The sequence below is a fragment of the Mesocricetus auratus genome, unplaced genomic scaffold, assembly GCF_017639785.1.
Source record: "Mesocricetus auratus isolate SY011 unplaced genomic scaffold, BCM_Maur_2.0 Super-Scaffold_4256, whole genome shotgun sequence".
NCBI lineage: Eukaryota > Metazoa > Chordata > Mammalia > Rodentia > Cricetidae > Mesocricetus > Mesocricetus auratus.
Genome location: NW_024429182.1, coordinates 98,234,427 through 98,256,391, shown reverse-complemented (window position 1 = coordinate 98,256,391; position 21,965 = coordinate 98,234,427). Strand labels below are relative to the sequence as shown.

The 21,965-nt window shown below is 44.4% G+C and overlaps 1 protein-coding gene across 2 annotated transcripts; it reads left to right on the top strand.

Moving 5' to 3' along the window:
* Positions 1–2,389: 2,389 nt before the first annotated feature.
* Kcne3 (potassium voltage-gated channel subfamily E regulatory subunit 3) lies at positions 2,390–9,246 on the top strand. 2 transcript variants are annotated; one of them, XR_005881753.1, is made up of 3 exons: positions 2,390–2,506; positions 6,286–6,433; positions 6,769–8,518. XR_005881753.1 is itself a non-coding variant. In XM_040758090.1 (3 exons), the coding sequence occupies exon 3, from the start codon at positions 8,565–8,567 to the stop codon at positions 8,874–8,876; it is 312 nt and encodes a 103-aa protein (XP_040614024.1). In that variant the 5' UTR covers positions 2,606–2,999; positions 6,286–6,433; positions 8,525–8,564; the 3' UTR covers positions 8,877–9,246. The 2 variants fall into 2 exon arrangements, 1 of the variants encoding a protein (XP_040614024.1); XM_040758090.1 differs by lacking the exons at positions 2,390–2,506; positions 6,769–8,518 and adding exons at positions 2,606–2,999; positions 8,525–9,246.
* The last annotated feature ends 12,719 nt before the right edge of the window (positions 9,247–21,965 follow it).

Below are 21,965 nucleotides of genomic sequence, written 5' to 3'. Positions count from 1 at the left end.
CTGCCCAATCTTAATGGGACACCTTGCCTCTGTGGATGAAGGAGCTCTTCTCAAGGCTTCTTGAGGACAGAAACTCTGTTTATTCCTGCCCTTTCTCATCCAAGGGCCTATGCCTTTACTGCGCACATCCGGAAAGCCAAGCTCTGGGCACCTTGTGCACATTAGCCTCATAGGAAACCTGCACAGCACAGTGGGAGGGAATGAGACAGCTCAGACCCTTTCCAACAGCTCCTTGGTCAGCTGCCTTCTCTGAAAGCAAGATTAGGCTTTCGTGTTTCCCGTGGGTGCAAAGACAAAGGACAGGACAGCTTGAGACGTGAATTGGAGCCACTTTCCTGCTTTGGAGGCAATGAGCTTCCTCCCTGTCGTTAGTGAAGCTGGACAGTCCCCTGCCAAACACGAAACAGAAGAGGGTTCACTAGGTGAGGAGACTACCTGGAACCTGAGTCCTTCCAGCTTAGGTTCCATGGCTAAATGATTCTAGAACTCTAAGACGGTATGAATCAGAATTTCTGACTAAAATGTTATTGGAACAGAAGTTTTTCTGTGTTCTCAGAGCACTAACAATCTAACTAATTTCCCAACTCTCAACAGCTATAACAACAGTCCTGTGTCACGAACAGGAGGCTTTTCCCAAACTGGAGGAGGGAGCAGTACCTTGACTGAACCAAGGCTGCTTACCCAAGGCTAGTCTTTTAAATTCTTGTTTCAGATTTGTTTATCTTATGTCTATGATTATTTTGCCCACCTGTATGCCACATGTGTACCTGGTACCAGTGGAGGTCAGAAGAGGACATTAGATCCCCTAGAATTGGGGTTTACATATGGCTGTGAGATACCATATTGTCACTGGGAATCTAATGGGGTCTCCTGCAAGAGCAGCAGGTGTTCTTAGCTGCTGAACCATCTTTCTGCCCCTTGCAGGGTTTTTGTTTGTTTGTTTGTTTGGTGTGTGTGTGTGTGTGTTTTGCCTGCAGGTATGTCTGTGCACCCCTTGTATGCCTTGTGCCCTCAAGGCTAGTCTTAAGCATCATTGAGAGTCTTGTTTTTTAATATGCTGACTTCTGAACCCTAGATCTTCTAAATCAGAGCCTCTGGGGGAGGAGTCTGAAGTCTACTTTACTGAAACAAGCACCCCCCAGGTTTGCAGACTGGAGACTAAGAGAGTACACCTCAGTGGTCAGGATGACTTCTCTGACAGGTGGTCTCCACCGAAGTGAAAAATGGCTGGATAGAAACGTATGGCCCAGAAACAACACAGCAATGATGTGTTCTGAAGGAGATTAGAAATTATGCACAAGGGCTGGAGAGATGGCTTGGTGGTTAAGAGCACTGGCTGCTCTTCCAGAAGTCCTGAGTTCAATTCCCAGCAACCGCATGGTGGCTCACAACCATCTGTAATGAAGTCTGGTGCCCTCTTCTGGCCAGCGGGCATACATACAGGCGGAACACTGTATGCATAACAAATAAATTGATTAAAAAAAAAGAAATTATGCACAAGATGCCTACCTTATGGCAGCCCCCCACCAAGCACTTCTTAGATAATCATGTCCTAAATTTCTGTGATTGACATTAGGTGCCTCAGAAATACTGCAGCAGATCTTTGCAAGAGTGTGCCGGAGCTTGTCTGAATGCCTTGTATGGCCCTCCACTTGTAAAGAGAGCTTGAATAAGTGACCTCTGAGAGGTTGGTCCCGGGTTCTGGCATTTTCCTGTTGATGGCCACCTGGCTCCCATTTCTCAGCTTCCCTTGGCTTCTTCTCCTTTACGTAGCCTGTAATATCATCAGAAATAAGCTGAATGAGGGCCCAGTGGCTGGAAAACGAGTGATCTGGAGCAGACACCAGTTAAGAGGTGGCTGGACACAAGCTGATTAGGAGTGTGAGTGGCTCCGGAGGGAGGAGGCACCTCCTGGAGACTAGTGCATTCCGAGTCCCAGCTCTGATGCTAACTTGCTTGGTGAGTATAGACTCCCCAGTTTGGGCATCTGCAAACTGAAATCAGGGTTTGTGTTAGAATCAGATGCTTTTTTTCTGGCTATCCCGGTCTTAGTATTTTGAATTCTGAGAACACTTCTGACCCTACCATAAGCCGGTGGTACCTATTATGAGAAAGCCAAGGGCCCAGTAGGGAACTGACCAGTGCCATGGAGCCACACAGGTGCTACACCCAACTCCACCAACGCATAGCGCTTGGTCTGGGTTTCTGGAAATCAGCCTTTTGCTAGGTTGGCTGAAACATAGCGACACAAACGAGAAAAAAAAATCGGTCTCAGGTCCAGGAAGCGGGCGGTTTCCCACAATCGGGTAAGGCCAAGAAGCTGGGCGGAGGCGCCCCAAGCTAGCCAGCGCTGAAGCTGGTGTACTAGGGCAGGGCGGGGCCAGAGGAGGGGACATGCAGGGAAGGGAAAAGGGAACCGAGAGCCAGTAGGAGTGCAGAGCTGTGGGGGCAAGGAGCACTGCGGGTCATCATCGCAGCGCTCACTGGAGACGGATCGCAGAGGCAGGTAAGGCGCACCCATAGGATTGGAAAAATGCAGGGATTTCTGTCTCCCGGTGAGGGTCCAGGATGTGTTTTGACAGGGAGGACCCGATTTGGGGGTGCTGCTAAAATACCCAGTGGATCCTCCGCAGAGAGAAGAGCAGCTATCCCCAGTGAGCACAAGGGAGTCCAGAGCATAGCTACGCATGGAAATCGTGGGAGGTTCGCACATGTCCTCCCAGGATTCCCTCCGGGCGGCAAAAGCTCCTCTACGCCTACAGATAGGCACGAGAACACCTACAGGTCTACAGGGGGCACTCGTGGAAATAACATTCCAGGAGTCAGTCTTACTCGACCAAAGAAAGCTGCGGGCTCTGCACAACTGACATGCTCATTCTTCTCCACTGTGACTAGCCCTCTGCGGCCAGTTCCTAGGAAAGTCTGGGACTCCCAAAGCACTTCTGCAGCTAGTAGCAGGTCTAGCTTGGAAGGCAGGCGTCTTGGATTCTAGTTTTCAGGTAATGTAAACCTGTCACCCATGGCTCTGTGACTTGTGCTTTCTTTTCTTAGGTGGGTTCGCTGCTCCAATTGCCCCACACAAACCATTGAAGGCACAGGGGAATGTTTGGGAGGTCTCTGATCTCAGTCCAGGGAGCAGTTCCTCCTAACTCTGATTCCTGCCTCCTACTCCTCATTCATTTGCATGTGAGGAAACTGAAGCCTTTATCTAGGGTCGCTCAAGGGGCCAAACTGAATTAGAGCCAGTGTTTCTTCATCCCAAGCCCAGGACTCTATTTCACTTACAGATAAGGAATAAACTCATTCTCCCTAGCACTCAGCCCCCTTGTCAATTCCAAATGGAGGGGTGCTATGCAGGAGGCATTAAAAACTGCTTTTAAAGTCTGTTGACGCCTTCAGATGAAAATCAGTGAGCAACTTTCTTCACTTCATCCTTCTCAAGGTGCATTTCAATCTGTGATGTGGGGGTGCGTGAAGTATCTTAAAAGAGAGAGCCAGACAAGACCAAGAACCTCCAGTCTACCCATACTGGTCCAGTAGGGGATAGAAACCCAGGTCTCCTCCTCATTCTCATACTGCAAAATGGCACTTTTAAATGACAAAGGTGACAGGGCTCATCAAACAATAAAGGGGACCAACATTTCTGAGATTCTCGAAGAGTAATAAGGCCCCCCTGGTTTATGTGGAGGGTAGGAGGGCCATGGCAGGGAGCGTCACATAGGGTGACTGTTCTTGATGATAAGGGGTGAATTGAGACGTGGAGACTTCTAGGGGAACAATGTGAGCAGGCTTCCCAGTAATGCCCTCTTATGTTTGCTATTTCTAAAACACGTTCTCATCTATTGTCTCTCCCAGTTCTCACGAGGTAAGCAGGGCATGAGTAATGCCTCTATCTTACAGATGTGGTTCAGAGGAAATAAAGCCAGTGTTCAAGGTCACACAGCCAGACCCAGGCCAGGACTAGGATCATGAAAGGCTCCCTTGAAAGGCAAGATCACAGGCTGGGACCGTGTGTGTGTGCAGTTTGTGGGTGTGGATGGCCACACCTTAAGTAGGTACACAGGGAAGAGTGTTGCAAAACCATTTACTGGTATTTGGGGACCAAGAATGTTTGCCCTTTGGATAAATGGGTTCAGATCAGATGCAGGAAATGTCTTGGCTTCCAAAGGAGGCTCACAATTTCCCTCCCCTGCACCATGCCCCCTGATCAAGGAGCCTCCCTTTTCCTAAGGCAGCCTGTCTTGATCAAACTTGGAGTTGTTCCTACTCTGTTTTTCTCTTAAAGCATTGGAAGCTGTTTTCATGAATCTGTTGGGGAAAGAGTTAAGGGGTGGGGGACTCTCTTGTAGAATAGGTATTGATTCACTAACTAGTTATTGAGTGGGGGAGGGGAGTTGTCTTGAGAAAGGATGAATGAACGAGTTTTCTGAGCAGATGGAAAGTGCAAAGGAATTCCTGCTTAAGAAAACAGTATGAGTAAAAGGAAGGAAGGAAGGGAGGAAGGGAGGAAGAAAGAAAGAAAGGAAGGAAGAAAAAAAGAAAGAAAGAAAGAGAGAGAGAGAGAAAACAGTAAGAGACATAGAAGCACAAGAAACGTATGCTGAATTCATGGCTTGGAGCTTACTCTCCTGGACACAGACTCTGGGAGAGCCATAGGGAGATGGAGCCAGCGGCAGGATCACATCCACAGGAGTTTGACAACTGTTAGTTTTCTTCAGCTTGCTCAGTAGCTGTTAGTCTTCATTCCAAGCCGGCCCATTACCTACTTCAAGCAAAGGCCTCCCTGAGACAAGAACTCATCCTAGGAGTTTGTTAATCAATAACTCTCCAGGAGATGGAAGCCAGAGGCGGGTCCTAGGGAACCAGTCTGCCCCTGCTTCAGCTCTCTGTTTCTCCTTACCCCAAAGCATGCTCAGTACCTTGCCCCTAGTCCACACCCAAACCCAGCACCTAAGAGTCTGTAATAGAGCCTTTTTGTTCCTCCCGTCAGAGTTCCAAATGTCCTGAGAGGCTCTGACTGGAGGGTCTGATGGGTGAGAGGTTGCTTGGCTCTCTGCTCCACCCTGTCCTTCACCTGCCTCTTACTCCCACTCCCCACACAATCTGTCTCTTTCCCCAGGGCCAGCCACCCAGGCAGGTAAGACGCTAGGAGGAAACGGGGACAAGTCACGCAGTTGGTATTCAGTTTACCTAGGCTGGAATGTCAGGTGTAAGTCAATCAGGAAGATCAACCTGCTAGGAAGACTCTGTAGCCTTCTCCATCTTGGGTTCTGAAGGCTTCTAGAAGGCTCCCAAAGCCTGCCTCCCCTAGCCAATCCAATCTCTCAGGATCTCACAATATGGCTCTGTGATTCATACTGTCACAGGATGTTTAAGCTGACCATGACCCCTTCATTTTACAGATGCACATAGAAGTTGAGATTAAAAAAAAGAAAAAAAAACACGGAAATCACATGCCTAAAGTCACACAAGTGGCAGCTTGACCAAGACAGCTGCCTGGGCTTCCATTTCCTTTACTGTAAAATGAAGACATTTAGCCTTAGTGAACTCTGGAGGCCCTTCCAGCTCCCGCACTACACAAACCACCATCTGTGGCATTTACAGCCATGCCTTACAGAATGCTCTTTAATTTTTACGACAAAGCCATGCTACAGACAGTTGATTATGGGACATGTTCATTTTAATTATTTTATGAGGGAGGTTGTACATGTGGAGGTCAGAGGACAACTTTCAGTAGTTGGTTCTCTCTTTCCACCATGTAGATTCCAGGATCAAACTCAGGCCACAGAGTTAGCAGCAGGTACCTTTACTCACCGAACCATCATGATGGATGGGACACATCCATACACTATCTGTCCAAACAGAGTTGGTTAGTAATGCTCCATTTATTTCTGTGGAACTGCAGCCATTTCACCACTCAGCTCACTCTCGTGGCTTCCAAAAGTCTTCTACTAAGGTGCCAGCACCTTGGTGAAGGAGAAGGGTTTTAGGTTGTGCCACAGGTTAAACAGAGGCTTCCCACAAAGTCACCCAGTTAAGATGCTGTGAACCTGGGACTGGGAGACGACAATCAGATGTCCTTTGGCCACCGCATTGTCCCTGTAGCGACAACTGTAGGCAGGCTTGGGCCAGCTGTTGCAGGAAGGGGAGAGGAATAGGGGTGGGGTCAGAACCCACAGAAAGTTGATTGCACAACCCTTAGGAACTGACCTTGGGTGATCCACCCTTGGTTCTGAGGTTTGTGTGTCTGGTTTCTCTCTTCCTTCTTTTCTGCCTCCTCCCCAGTTTATAGCTCTCAGCTTTCCTGTCAACACCAAGACTCTGGCTGTATCCAGATGCACCCTGGAGAGGCCAAGGAACTGAGGAGCTGTGGGACAGCCACAAGGAGATTCTCAGAGATGTCTCAGAGCCAGCAGAGTTTCTGTACTGTTTGGTGAGTTCTCCAGATCCATTATGCTTTCCCTGTGCCCCACCAGTCAAAACCCGTTTCCAAGAAGGGTTATCAAAGAAAACTGACCAGTGACAGGGAGATTTCACCTCCGCCCTATGGACGTTCTAAGCTCAGGAAGCATAATAGCCTTACTAGTTATAGTTAAAAAGGCATAACTCCAAATGTGCCCTCTAATCCTATGAGTGCATAACTAAGTAGTGTTACCTGTCTTCACACTGCTGTGGTATAAATCTTAGAACTTTGTATTCTGCAACAGAAACTTTATACTCACTGTTCAACAACTTCCACTAATGACCTTTTTTTTTTTTTTTTGATAGATAAGGAAGCCATGCCTGTTACAGAAACCAAGTTCCCTCTGTGTGGGCTTGTCTAGATCCATGCTGCTTGCCTGTGTCTGTCTGGGACCTTTCCTCCTTGGACTTCATGTTAATCATTCTCTCCCCCAAATCCCTCTCAAGTCTCACATCTGTCCCTGTTCCCTCTTTGTCATGCCTTCTACCCTGGTCCAGGACTCAACAGCCTATTTCCAAACATCCCAAGACCCTTGTCACTGCCCTGCCTCAACCCTCACCCCTGCCAGGTCACATAGCAGCTACACAATTATTTTGAAGCACAGATCTGCCCATTTTACCTTCTTAAAATGCAATGGTGTCTTTAAAGCCCAGTTTCAGGATCAAGTTCCAACACACAGCATGGCACTCCAGTCTGTTGGCCCCATTGGTTTCTTCTGTCCCACACCCTGTCTTCTCCTTCTGTCCATCTTACATCCCCACCTCTTCATGTGATCTTCGATTCTTCTAGACCTCTTATGTACTGTCTTGTTGATGCACCTTTGTTCGTCTCTTTCCAGGTCTTGCCTTCTCTAAGCCCTGGCAAGTGCTAATCATTTTTTTTTGGTTTTTCGAGACAGGGTTTCTCTGTATTGTTTTGGAGGCTGTCCTGGAACTAGCTCTGTAGACCAGGCTGGCCTCGAACTCACAGAGATCCGCCTGCCTCTGCCTCCCGAGTGCTGGGATTAAAGGCATGTGCCACCAACACCCGGCAAGTGTTAATCACTTTAAGTAGCTCTTTTATGTAGCTCCTGGGTTGTTACCTGAACCACATTAGGCTGGCCTTGAGGGTGAGGACTGGGTTTTAGCTTTCTCAAGGCCCCAGCACAGAACCTAGTCCAGGAAAATAATGATTGACTGAGTGACTCATTGAATCATTAATTTCACTGTGGTGTTCCTGCTTGCCACTGGTCCATGTGGAGGCAAACTTAGATTTCTTGTTTCTTAACATCTTAATTCAGGAAGTTCTTCTGCTTCCTTTATCCAGAAAAGAGCACAAGTACTGGATGGCAGAGAACCTAAAAAGGTCTTTTATGGAATGTAAGCCAGTCCTGGGTGGCAGGCAGTAGAATATTGTTATGTTATTTAGATTCTGTCTCTCCAACTCTGCATAGAGCTGTCATGAGTATTTATCATGGTCAGACTATCTTTTCTAGGGAAAGACCTTGTAAGTAATAATCATGTTTGGGATACATATGTATATGTATATATATATGTATATGTATACATATGTAATAATAATGTTTGTTGACAGTTATGCTTAGATGAAAGAGAGCTTTGGAATTGGCCATTGGATTGTGGGTATTTGATCTATTAAGGAGTCCTAAAAATAGTGTTTGCTACTCCCCGATCATGAATAGGTTACTTATTTGTTTGGGGCCTCAGTTTCCCTGTGCATAAAATGGAAGGAATTTGATTAAATAACCTCTAAGTTTCTCTCAGCCTAGTCTAGTCAATTTATACAGTCCAAAGAAAAGAGAGGGTAACATGGATTTCACTGGCCAGGAAAGGCTCCATTCCATATGCTCTGTAGGATGCTTTCCTGAGTGCTTATGTACAGCAGGGAGGAAAGCAGACAGCCCTTCCCATCACTGAGTCTGAGACCTAGTGGAGAAGACAGACCAGCGAGGAAGGGTGGAGAAGAGCCATGGTACTGGGGCTCTAGCCTAGGTCTGCAAAGTGGGGAAGTCGTTCAAGCTGTGGGTAACAGAGCCACCCCTTCCCTTTTTTCTCTCACCATCAGATCACATTCCAGTTCCTCTAGTACCTCAATTTCTGTTGCTATGGAGACTTCCAACGGGACTGAGGCCTGGTACAAGAGCCTCCATGCTGTACTAAAGGCTCTGAATGCCACCCTTCACAGTCACTTGCTCTGCCGGCCTGGACCAGGGCTAGGATCAGACAATCAAACTGAAGAGCGTCGGGCTAGCCTTCCTGGACGTAACGATAACTCCTATATGTACATTCTCTTTGTCATGTTCCTGTTTGCTGTCACTGTGGGCAGTCTCATCCTGGGATACACCCGTTCACGAAAAGTGGACAAACGTAGCGACCCCTATCACGTATACATCAAGAACCGAGTGTCTATGATCTGATGTGAGGTGCCCAAGGATGATGGAAGATTACGATGCCTAAGGATTGTCTTCTTGGGCCTCCAGAACTCAACTCTGGACCCTCTCAAGCCCCAGTGTCTCTATCTATATAAGATCAACAAGAAATTGGTAAGAAATTGGAACCAGAGAGGAGGAGCTGGTAGGCTTGGCCTTGTGTATAAGACATTTTTTCCAGACAAAGATAGGCACTATATACTAGGAGTTCATTGACAAATATATAGAAATATGGACTACCGGCGGGTAGGAGAAGAGGAAGATGAAGGGAAATGGAACAGAAGACACTCTGGACACATGATCTTTTAATGTATGACCTTCAAACATGAGAAACATTGGTAAAACAGAGCAATGCTGATTATTTGTGTTAATTCATGTTTTATTTCTTTATACGAACTTAACACATGTGGGTTTTGTCTCATCTGTCAATAAGCAGAACAAGTGCCATGACCGGAATCCAGGAACTTTGGTCCTTTTGTCTTTTTGAATGACACATGGGGCAAGATTCTGGCCCAAAGACCTTGAGGCCAAGCACATAGTTCACGCCTGTATCCTAGTGCTCAAGAGGGTGAATAGGGAGGATCATTAGGAGTTCAAGACCTGCCTGGGGGGGCTCTATCTTGGTAGGGAGTTATGGGGGGCAGTGAGAAATATCTTACTTTTACAAATATTACCAAAGACATGCCACTGTGTTAATGTATTGCTCAAGTACTTCCAGGGTCTTAAGACAGCCTGTGAAAGCACATGGTCCTGAGAGTTATATTTATTAGTGACATGGGTCATGTCACCTGACCCTTCCCAGTCACGTCTCCAGTTCCAGGGACTTTACTACTTTGGGTATAGCTTCTTCTACTCTGAATTATGTGAGAAATGTTCTAATACCAATGTGAAATTTGCTTCTAGGGGATTATTATTACACCCAAGAGATGGCCATGTTGAATGATACCGTGTGTAAAAGGCTTGGTTCAATGGGAGAACCGATGAGCATCTTACATTTAAAGTGGTGTGTCACTTTAGCTAGTTGTGGCAATTGGAAGTTTTTCATTTTTGTTAACTTGACACATCTGGGAAGAGGGAACCTCAGCTCAGAAAACGCCCCCATCTGACTGGCCTGTAGGTAAGCCTGTAGGTTATTTTCTTGATTGATGATTGGTGTGAAAGGGCCCAGGTGAGTAGTGCCATCCTGGGGTATATAGGAAAGTAACTGAACAATCCAGGAGGAGGAAGCCTCTCTCTCTCTCTCTCTCTCTCTCTCTCTCTCTCTCTCTCTCTCTCTATATATATATATATATATATATATATATATATATACACACACACACACACACACACACACACATACATACACTCTGCTTTGGTTCCTGCCTCCAGGTTCCAACTTAGCTCAGTGATGGATTATGACCTGAAAGATGTAAGATAAAATAAACCCTTTCCTCCCCAAGTTTCTTTCCGTTATGATGTTTATCACAGCACTAAAAACCCTAACTAAAACAGCAGGGTACTTCTTCTCTTTCTGGCCCTTTCTTCTTTTCTCTTTCGTATAATAAAATAGACTTGAAAGTTTACATGGCTTATCAATTCTGCTCTTACATTCACATACATTAGACTGAAGTACATAAAGCATATTGGTGATTTCACATGGTTTTACCTAATTTATATACCATGGAGAGTGAATTCTCCACCAGCTATTTGCTGCAGGTCCTACACTGAAGCCACCCATTTCTGTGTCTGATGCTAATTGAGGGATCCCCATGCGTTTCCCAGAAGGTCCCACTGAAACATACATGTTTGTATTCAGCAACTGCTCTAAGGATTTTTGATAGCAGGTATCTCAGTGGCATAGGGTTATAGGTGATTTTCCCTTTCCACCTCAGCGGTGTGTGTGATACTTGACTTAAATGACCCAGCATATGATGCTGACATTATAAAGGGCAAGAAAGCTGCTTTTCTCAATAAAACCAAAACTTTCTCAGTTAACAGCTCTTGCAGGGGACCCAGGGTTGGTTCCCAGCGCTATGTGGCTCACAACCAGCTGACCCCTGTTCTAAGGGATCCAATGACCTCTTCTGGCATCTGAGAGCACCAGGCATACATGTGATGCACAGACAGACAGACATGCAGGCAAACATCCAGACACGTAAAATAAAAATAGTTGCATCTTTAAAAACAATAAAATAAATGCTTCTGTGTTTCTTCAGTGGAGGCTCAGAAGAGGGAATTCCACAAGCAGCTATGTTGGAGCTCTGCAAAAGTGTCTGAGTACAGCTTTGCGTGGTCAGATGGTAAAGGATGGAAGCATTCTTGAGAAATGAAATTAACTAGATCTGCAGGATTTAGAGAACTGGAAGTGAGCCCCCGCCGCCGCCCCCCCTCCCCCCGCCCGTGTGGCTGCTCTGTGACTCTAGTGTCCCCATCTGTGGAGGAGGCTCATCTCACCTGTAGACTCATTGGGAGACTTAATTCTGATTCCTTTACTTGAAAGTTATAGTCACCCAATGTGAATTAACATGAGCACAGGGGAGATCGGGAAGGTGCAGCACAGCTTGTGGCTTCAAACTGGAGCTGCAGAGACTGAGGCAGGGGATCAGGACCAGGAACTTGTCTGGATTCACAGTGTGCTTCACTACTGAGGGCTGGTAGGAGAGATTCTAGAGTTTCAAGTAGCAGATTTAACACTAATCTCCTGTGATGAAGGCATTTCTCTCAGCCCTCTCTCAGATGGACCCTAGACCAACAGTGAGGGAGCTGTCTCATAATCTCGAGACATCACTCAACCCATCTGATCTTTTTCTGCATCCACTTTGCCCTCTGCTGGCCAAATCTCAGAACATAGTCTTGATTCTCAAAGTGAAATTTCAGTCTCATTTCTTCAACAGATATTGTTGTGTGCATACTTTACAGCAAGCATCACATAGGCACAATTATCATCCATGGGTGAGTAAAACAACACCTAAGGACATTTGCTATACATCAGGCACTGGACTATGGATTTACGGATCAGCTTTTAAAATCCTCATGATGAGATAACATAGCGGGTATTTCCTATAATTATTTCAAAAAAGATAATTATTTTTGACCTAGCCTTTGGAACAAGCTATTCAGTCATGCCTGTGGAATGCACAGGTCAGAGCTGAAATTCCCTTTAACTAAATGAGAAAGTTATTTGGAAAAATGAGAGGAAAGGTTTGGCACCAGTGATGCTGAATTTACTAGAAAGAGAACCCAAGACAAACGTTTAGTGGTAAGGAATGCTTGGCAAGGGACAGGTGAAGTAGATGGGGAAGGAAAAGAGCCAGACAAAGTGTGTGCCAGGTTACGTCCAGCCTTGGTCTGATGCACATGAACTGTCATATGTGGCTGAGATGTACACTATATGGCAAACATACAGTCCTTTGAAGCAAGGGAAACTTGCATCCCTAAACCGCTCATTTCATCATTGTAAGTAACCCTGCTCAGATGGGAAGACCAGAAGAGGAGGTGAGGGGGTCCTGTGGAGAAGACCAGCGGCCATGAGCTGTGGAAGTCAGCACTGTGAAAGTGAGCGAACCAGGATACGCTCAAGGTTGAATTAACAATAGTTTGGTTCCTGGGGAAGATTCTGAGGTTTGCCACCGAGTTGGTTCCACCTTTTGTGAGTCTCCTTTCTTATACCATGTCAGACCTGCTGGGGGTTAACGGTACTCACCCCCTCTCATCCCCAGGTATGCTTACATTTGCTTGAGGTCCAGTCTCTGGGGGAAGGTACAACACTAAGCCAATGATAGCATCACTCCCCGCAGGTGAAGAGTTTTACATAGGACTTCATTAGCATCTACCACAGCTGAGCTGGCTGAGAAATGGGAACAGAATGTTCCATCTTGAGAGAGCCTTCAATAAGAGACGAGATGGAAATGGGGCAGAATGGTACGTGCTTGCAACCCCAGCACTTAGGAGACGATGTAGGAGGATCAGGAGTTCAAGGCCATCCTCAGCTATGTAGTGAATTCAAAGCTGGCTTTGGCTACTCCAACAGGGGTTCTCAAAACTCAGGGGCGAGGGAAAGAACAATAAAGAACAAAGACATACTAGCACTAAATAGAAGCAAGTAATAAACAGAAAAGCTAGTAACAGAAAGCAGAGGGGACAGACAATGTGAAAAAGAGGAAAGGGCACAGCTGGGGCAACAGCTCAGTTGGAAATGCTTGCCTCTAAAAGAGGCTGGCTTGCCCACATGTACTTGCAATCTCAGCACTGGGGAAGCAGGGGCAGGTAGAGCCCTGGGACTCCGTGGCCGTCCAATCTAGCCTATTTAGAGAGTACCAGGCCAATGAGAGATCCTGTCTCACTAAACAAAATGGATGGCATCTGAGAGACAGCAGCCAAAGCTGTCCTCTGGCCTCCACATGTACCCATACACATATGTACCTGCATGTAGAAGCATGAAAGCCACAGACCAAAAAAGGAGGAAAAGGAAGTGTTTGTGGATGTTTCTGGAAGAGGAAGTTTAGCAAGATTTGATTAGGAGGTGGTCCATGGGTGGTGACCATAGCAGGTTGATGGTACTGCATCATTTTGTTCAGCAACAACAACCGACATGTCATTCTGGTGAAACATTTCTACTTAGTGAGGAGAAAGAGAATAGAAGCCCAGGGCCAGAGGTTTACTTGTAAGCACGCTTGGCAAAGCTGCTTACATTTCATTTGCCCAGGTCCCTTCACGAGGGCTTAGCTCACAACAGGCTGCAAGGGAAGCTGGCACCAGGTCTATCTGGTGACTCACATCCCCAGCCAACGTCTATTACTTTTGAATGAGGGGACATAGCTTTGTGGACAGCTGGTAGTGTTGAGTCTAACATTTTCTCTCCTGACATAACTGGTCAAGATCAAAACACAGTGCTGCTAGAAGGAAGAAATGTTGCTACTTTAATTGGATCTTCTCAGGAGGAAAACTATAGGAACATAAATAGCTAATTGTGTCTTGTGAATGTGACTTGATCTTTCCCCCGATGGCACCGTTGAGTCTGGTTTCTGTTCTCACTGGGATGGCAATACTAACGTATCAATGTGAGCACCAGAGACACAGACAAAGCAAGGCTTTCAGAGTCAGCCCTCTATAGAGAATGATTCCCCTTTCAAGCGCTACCGAGAACCCCGAACATGATCTTCCCGATGAAATCAGAACCCATTTGTAGCGGTGGTTAACCCGTAACAGAGAGTGAGCCCTGTGGCTAATCGAGTTAGAGGTTAGTCGACAGGGAAGAAAGGGGAAAGAAAGCTACTGCTTGATGTAGCACCCTTTGCTACATTCTGCCATGAGTCAAAGGTCTCACCTCTTCCTGGGGATGCTGACAGCCAACAATGAACTAATAAGATGGTCTGATCTCGTCACCTCAGCTTAGGACAACTCTGAGTGACCATTTCAATTCCAGAGCCCCAGGGCCAGCTGAGGCTTCCATTGCAGCACACTATGAGTTAGCGTTTGTTCTCTGCCCACTCCTGCTTCCTTACTTCTTTACCCCAACCCCTGTTTTCTCAGAGTCTTCTCCCCAAAACCCTTCTGTACCTAACTCTGCTTCTAAGGAGTCAGTTTCTCTTCAAGAACTAGCTGCATTAACACGGAGCCCATTCCCCTGTCCTTACGGACACCAGGAATGGGGTGATAAAAGAGGAGGCAGTTATTGGTTCTAGCATTCCAACATTGCATCTAGTGACTAGAAAGAACTAGCCACTAGATGGCACAGCACTACCACTCTACAGCTCTTCCACAGCACAGACTGTTGCCTTAAATATGACAAGACTGTCTACTATATGGTAATTGTCTCTAGTAAGGGGGGAAATGTTGGCTCATTCTCCCTCCCTCCTTCCCTCCCTCCCTCCCACCCTCCTTTCCTCCCTCCCACTCTCCCTCCCTTTCTCTCCCTCTCCCTCCCCCCTCTCCTCCTCCTCCTTCTCCTCCTCCTCTTTCTCCTCCTCCTCCTCCTCATATTCTAGAGACGCGAGTGTCCTAGAACTTAACATCACGCCCTCTGTGCCATTACATATATTCAACTGATCTCTATACAAGATTCCCAAACTCTTTTTTTGTTTCTCCACCTGCCGCAGTCACTGTTGCCAAGGCAGGACATGTGGGATTTCAAACAGTTGCTGTAATTCTCACCTAAAAATGAAGAGAATTGGCAACATGATATGTGGAGTCCTCCCTCTTTCTCTACCCCTCTTTGCTTTCCAGTTGCTTGAGGATCTGACATGACAGGCTCAGTTGTGAAATGTAGTGGCTCAGGGAAAGTAGTCATGGGAACCATCACAGAAGAAGAAGAGTTTGAGAAAATTATATAACCAAGTCGATCAATCAGTTCTCTGTTGTGGAGTTCATAAAAAGAAAAGTTCCCTATTTGGAAAAACACTTAGTCTTTGGAAGGTTGGAGAACTTTCCTTACCTCAGGGGGAAATTACTTGAAGGTCTTTTTCCACTGTATAAATTTCTAGGGAAGGAACGTCCCTGGGATTACAGGGAAGAGCGTTGGATTCTACAAATCTTGGAAGATGGCTGGATAATAGGGGACTTGCTTGGCCTTCTCCCAGTCCCATCCCAGTCTCTCTGGCAGTGAAGACTGCAAGGTCACCAGAAGAATGGGCACCAAAACAAATGAACAACTGGAGGCTAGATACTTCTGACTGGTCCATACCTGCTTGGACAATGAGTATCTTCAGTGGAACTTCAGTGGACCAAAGACAGTCCTCCAGGTTTCCCAGGGCTTCTCCAGGAACTCTGAAACTGGAAACTCTATCTGGTAGATGGAGGTGAAGCTAGATTTAATTTCGCCTCTAAATTTAAAAAAATTAACCATATTTCCCTCTTTTTATTGAAAATAGATTTCTTTTTCACATATTCTTTTCTTCCCTCTACTCCTCCCCACATCCCCTCCCATCTGGATCCTCTCCCTTTCTGTCTTTCTTTGAAAAGAACAGGCTTTTAAAAGATAATATTAAATATAACAAAATAAAATATAGTAAGACAAAATAAAAGCTATAATATCAGAATTCAACAAAACAAGTAAACAGAAGGAAAACAGCCCAAAATAAGGCACAAGAAACAAACCCACTCTTTTGAACACTCAGGAATCCTATAAAAACACTAAACTGGAAACCAGAGCATATACAAAGGACTGGTATGCAAGTCCTATGGATGCTGCGTCAGTCTCTGAGTCCATGTGAATTTTGATCATGCTGATTTAGAGGACCTTGGTTTCTTGGTGTCCTCCATTCCCTCTGTCTCTTATACACTTACTGCTTTCTCTTCCAAAGGATTCCCTGAGCCTTGAGAGGAGGAATTCGATGGAGTCATCACATTTAGGGCTGAGTGTTCCAAGGTCTCTCACTCTCTGCTTAATATTTGGCTGAGGGTCTATGTATTTGTTCTCATCTGCTACAGGAGGAAGCTTCTCTGATGATGGCCAAGTAAGGCACTCATTGATGACTATAGCATAATACCACTAAGGAGTCATTTTACACTGTGAGTTTGTTCTTTTGTTTGTTCTGTTCTTCTAGACTAGTAGTATTTGGTTTTCCCCTAGGTCTCTGGGTTACCTAGCCTTAGGTCCTTGGTCACCCAAGCTGTGTCGGTTTTGAGTTCCATCTGTTAGAGTGGGCCTTAAGTCAAACCATAAATTGATTGGTTACTCCCACAAACTTTGTGCCACCATTGCCCTAGCTTATCTTACAGGCAGGGCACCATTGTAGATCAAGTGATTTGTGGCTGGGTTGGTGTTCACACTTTTCTTTGAGTAGCATACAGAGTACTTCCCTGTACCAAGATGCTAGAATGTAGTGATGAAGGCTCTATGTGGGCACCAGCTCTACTTCTCCATGGTCAATGAGTTGTGTAGGTGTTATATTCAACAATGGTGCCTTGCTGGCAGCTTGTGGAAAGCAACCTATAGTCTTGGCAACAGCCTGGGTTAGGTATGACTCAATCCTGGTCCTGGAAGCTTCATTTGATATCAAGGGATAGGCAGCTTGGGCTCTGTCTCCCCTGTTTTGGTAATTTCATTTAGATGCCCTTCATATATATACATGTTAGGAAGCTTATAGTGTATTAAGTTTGCATACTACTTTTCAGATATCCCTTCATTTTAGCTGTCTCTCCTGTTATTTTCCACTTCTAAACCACCAACACCATCCTTTCCATCCATAACTATCCATTGTATTTCCCTTTCCCAGGGAGATCTGTCTTTTCCCCCTAGTCTCTTATTCTATAGTTAATCTCTGTGGTTCTACAGATTGTAGTCTGGTTATCATTGTCTTAACAGCTAATGTTCACATATAATCAAATACATGCCATATGTGTCTTTCTGGGTCATAGTTATCTCACTCACTCACTTTTTCTAGTTTAATTCATTTACCTGAGAATTCTATTTCTAAGTGTGTAGATGTACCATATTTTCTTTATTCATTCTTCTGTTGGAGGACATCTAGGTTGTTTCCAATTTCTGACTATTATGAATACAGCAGCAGTGAACGTGGTTAAGCAAGCATCTCTGTGACAGGATGAAGCATCCTTTGGGGATATGCCCAAGAGTGGTATAGCTGGATCTTGACATATTCTCTTCTTCTGGAGGAACTTCTACACTTATTTCCATAGTGGCTGTACAAGTTTGCACTCCCACCAGCAATGGATGAATGTTCCCTATATTCCACATCCTTGCCACTTGTTCCCTATATTCCACATCCTTGTCACTTGTTTTATTGATCTTAGCTATTCTGACAGGTGTAAGATGAAATCTCAAAGTAGTTTTGATTTGCATTCCCATGATTATTAAGGATGTTGAACATTTAAGTATTTCTCAGCCATATGAGTTCCTTTTCTGATAATTCTCTGTTTAGACCTATACCCCATTTTAAAATTGGGCTATTTGTTTTCTTGATATCTAGTTTCTTAGGTTCTTTCTATATTTGGACATTAACCCTCTATTGGATGTGTAGTCAGTAAAAATCTTTTACCATTCTGTAGGATGTCAACTCGTTTGAATGATGGCGTTCTTTGCCATGCAGAAATTTTTTTTTTGTTTCATGAGATCCCATTTAGTAATTGTTGATCTTAGTATCTGTGCTAATGGTGTTCTGTTCAGAAAGTCTTTTCCTGTGTCAATGCTTTTAAGGCGATTCCTCACTTTGTCTTCTATCAGGTTCAGTGTGCCTGGTTTTATGTTGCGGTCTTTGATACACTTGGACTTGAATTTTGTGAAAGGTGATAAATATGGATCTATTTACATTCTTCTACATGTAGACATCTAGTTGATCAGCACCATTTGTTGAAGATGCTTTCTTTTTTCCACTGTGTATTTATGCTTCTTTATCAAAAATTAGATGTGTGGATTTATGTCTGGGTCTTTAATTCAATTCCATTTATCAACGTGTCTAATTTTGTGCCAACACCATACATAGTTTTTATTATTATCTCTCTATGTAACACAACTTGAAATTGAGAATGGTGATACCTCTAGCAGATCTTTTATTCTTCAGGTTCTGGTTTTTGTTTTTCCATATGAAGCTGAAAATTGTCCTTTCAAAAATCTGTGATTTGTGTTGGAATTTTGATGGGGATTGTATTTCATCTGTAGATTGCTTTTGGTAGGATGGCAATTTTCAGTATATTAATTCTACTGATCCATGGGCATGAGAGACCTTTCCATCTCCTGATACCTTTTTCAATGTCTTAAAGTTTTTTTTATCATTTTTATTTTAATTTTAAATAGCTTGTTTTACATGTCAATCCCAGTTCCCTCTCCCTCCCCTCCTCCCGCACTCCCCTTCCCCCCACCCTCCCACCCTATTGCCAAATCCTTCCACATAGGGGATATCTAGAGTCTGTCATTTCACTCTGTTTAGGGTCCAGGCACTCCCCTAAGAGTCCGGGCTGAGAGAGCATCCCTCTTTGTGCTATAGGCACACGATGACTGTTTGTATTCCAGGGATAGACACTAATCCACAGCTCAGGGCCCCATAGGTTGCCCAGGCCTTCTCGCTGACACTCACATTTGGGGGGTCCAGATCAGTCCCATGCTGGCCTCCCCACTGTCGGTCTGGGGTCCAAGAGCTCTCCCCTGTTCAGATCAGCTGTCTCTGCTGGTTTTGCCAGTCCATTCTTTGCCAATTTGCTCATCTCTCTCTCTGTCACTGGGTTCCTTGGGTTCAGTTCAGTGATTAATTGTGTGCTTGCCTCTGCTTCCATCAGTCACAGGATGAAGGCTCCCGGATGGTTATAGACATCAAGTTCATTATCAGGAATGAGCATTCGAGGTGGTCTCTCCACTACTGCTTAGCTTACCAATTGGTGTTATCCCTCGAGGTCACTCTGGTGCCTGATCTGTCTTCTATCCTATGATATCATACAAGTATTTTACTTGTTTGGTTAAAGTTACCACAAGATATTTTATGTTATTTATGGCTATTGTCAAAGCTGTTGTTTTGTGTTTGAGTATGTGGTCAGTTTTGGAGAAAGTTCTGTGGGCTGCTGAGAAGAAGGTATATTCTTTTGTGTTTGGGTGAAGTGTTCTGTAATATGTTAGGTTCATTTGTTTTATAATGTCAGTTATCTCCAGCATTTCTCTTTTTATGTTTCGTCTGAATAACCTGTTGGTAAAAGTGGGGCATTGAAGTCTCCAACTTTCAGTATGCAAGGGTCAATATGTGATTTAAGCAATGGTAGTGTCTCTTTTTCAAACTTTGGTGCCTTTGTGTTTGGTGCAATGGTTGGTGGATTTTTCCTTTGATGAATATGAAGTGTCCTTCCCTATCTCTTATCTCTCCTGTTAGTTAAAGCTTGAAGTCTATTTTGTCAAACATTAAAATGACTATGCTATGTGTTTAGTGTTTTAATTATCATGTGCTGAAGGAACTTTCTTTTCTGGTCCAATCTATTTGGTGTTCTGTGTGCTTCTTGTACTTTGATAGGCATCTCCTTCTTTAGGTTAGTGAAATTTTCTTCTATGATTTTGTCAAAAATATTTTCTGTGCCTTTGACCTGGGTTTCTTTTCCTTCCTCTTTATTTTTAGGTTTGGTCTTTTCATAGTGTACCAGATTTTCTGGATGTTTTGTGCTAGAAGTTTTTTTTTTAGATTAACCATTTTCTTTGACTAAGGTATTCATTTCTTTTATTGTGTGTTTAGTACATGAGATTCTTTTTTACATTTCTCTCATTCTGTTGTTGAGGCTTGCACCTAAGTTTCCTGTACAAGTTCCTAAATTGTTCATTTCCAGATTTCCCTCAGTTTGGGTTTTCTTTATTGATTCTATTTCCATTTTCAGGTGTTAGACTGTTTAATCGTTTTTTCTTTCACTATTTGTGTTTTCATAGATTTCTTTAAGGGAAAATTATTAATTATTTTAAGGGAAATTATTAGTTTCCTCTTTAAGGACACCTATCCTTATTTATAAAGGCTATTTAAGGTCTTTTTCTTGTGCTTTAACTATGTTGCAATATTCAGAGTCTGTTGTGGTAGGGTTGCTGGGCTCTGATGGAGACATATTGTTCTGGCTGGGTTTATTTTTTATTGTGTTTTTACACTGGTGTCTAGGCATCTGGGTTTGGGAAGATTGTAATTCTAGGTACTGATATCTGCTCTTGACTTTAAGTTGTCTGGTAGGAAATTTTTCTGAGATCCTGGTAGGTGTGGCCACTGCAGGTTCCAAGTAAAATGTGTTTTGAGGTATTGGGAGCTGATACTTAGGAATGGGGATGGTCTGGGGGAGCGAGGTGCTGAGAGGGTCCAGGAGAGGGAGGAAAGCTGAGTGTTTCACCAGGATCTACTTAGTCCCCTGAGAATGGTGGCAGAGTGAGGAGAGGCCTCAGCCAGTAGCCTGCTATAGAACTGAGGATGAGACCGGGGAATTGAATTTGGAAGAGTGGAGGGAGAGGTGAAGATCTGCCGTCAGCCTACCTGCTTCCATGGCTGGAGTCAATCTGTTGTTGCCATTTGTTTTTCTTTAAGTGAAGAAAATGTAATGTTTCTACACTGGTTACCAACAAATCAAATGATTTACAGTAGTTGATGTTCTAAGATCTTAATAGCAAATCTAGCTTGGCTATGTCAATAAAAGCACAGTAATGTCTATTAAGGGATTAACTTGTATTAGACTATGCATTGTTTTGTTTACTCCTCACAGTACACCTAGGAGGAAACACCAAGACGAAAAGACATTAACTGAGCTGACCGAGGTCACATGTTAGTAAATGGTAGCTTAGACATGCCAGACTCCATGTCCAACTTCTAGACCTGTCATTCTAACTTTTAGTCTATTACTCATTAATTCACTTAACCATCAAGTACTCTGACAGTAAATGGGATCAATAAAACTATTTTGTCTACTAGACAGATCTAGTAGTTTACAGAACAAAAGATTCTTAGAATTGTAGATTGTTTCCACTGGCAGCTGGCATAATGGGAGGACAATGGCTTCAGGGAAGATAGACCAGACTAGAACCCTGGCTCTGCTCATCACTTCTCATGTGACCCTGAACAATTTATTTAACCAGTCAGAGTCTTAACTGCCATATCCACATGCCAAAGATATATATTATATATACATATATATGCTCATTAATTGATACAAATATTAGATATAATGTTACATAGACAAACTATGTAATTTTCATGACCATTGTAAAATAAAAATGTGAGGCTCCCTTTTGAAAATCATTAAGATAGTAACAGCAAAGTACTAAGCCAACAGTAGGGAATTGGGTGTACTGATGAGTGTCTATAAGACCAGCATTCTGAAGTGGCAGCAGGAGGATGGAGGTTAGGGTTATCCTGGGTTATAGAGCAAGACCCTGTCTCAAAAAGAACAAATAAGTGCTGATGGATGGGTCAAGGGGCAAAATGCTTGCTGCACAAGCATGAGACCTTAGTTCTGATCCCAGAACCCACCTGCCGTGTGAGGCAGTGTGCACATGGGGCACTGAGGCCAAAGCCAGGTGGATCACTGGGGCTTAATAGCTGAATTGGTAAGACCCAAACTCAGGGAGGGACCCTGTCTCTAAAGAGGGGCAGAAAGAAGGTAGAGACCAATAGAGACAAATACCTGATATTGATCTCT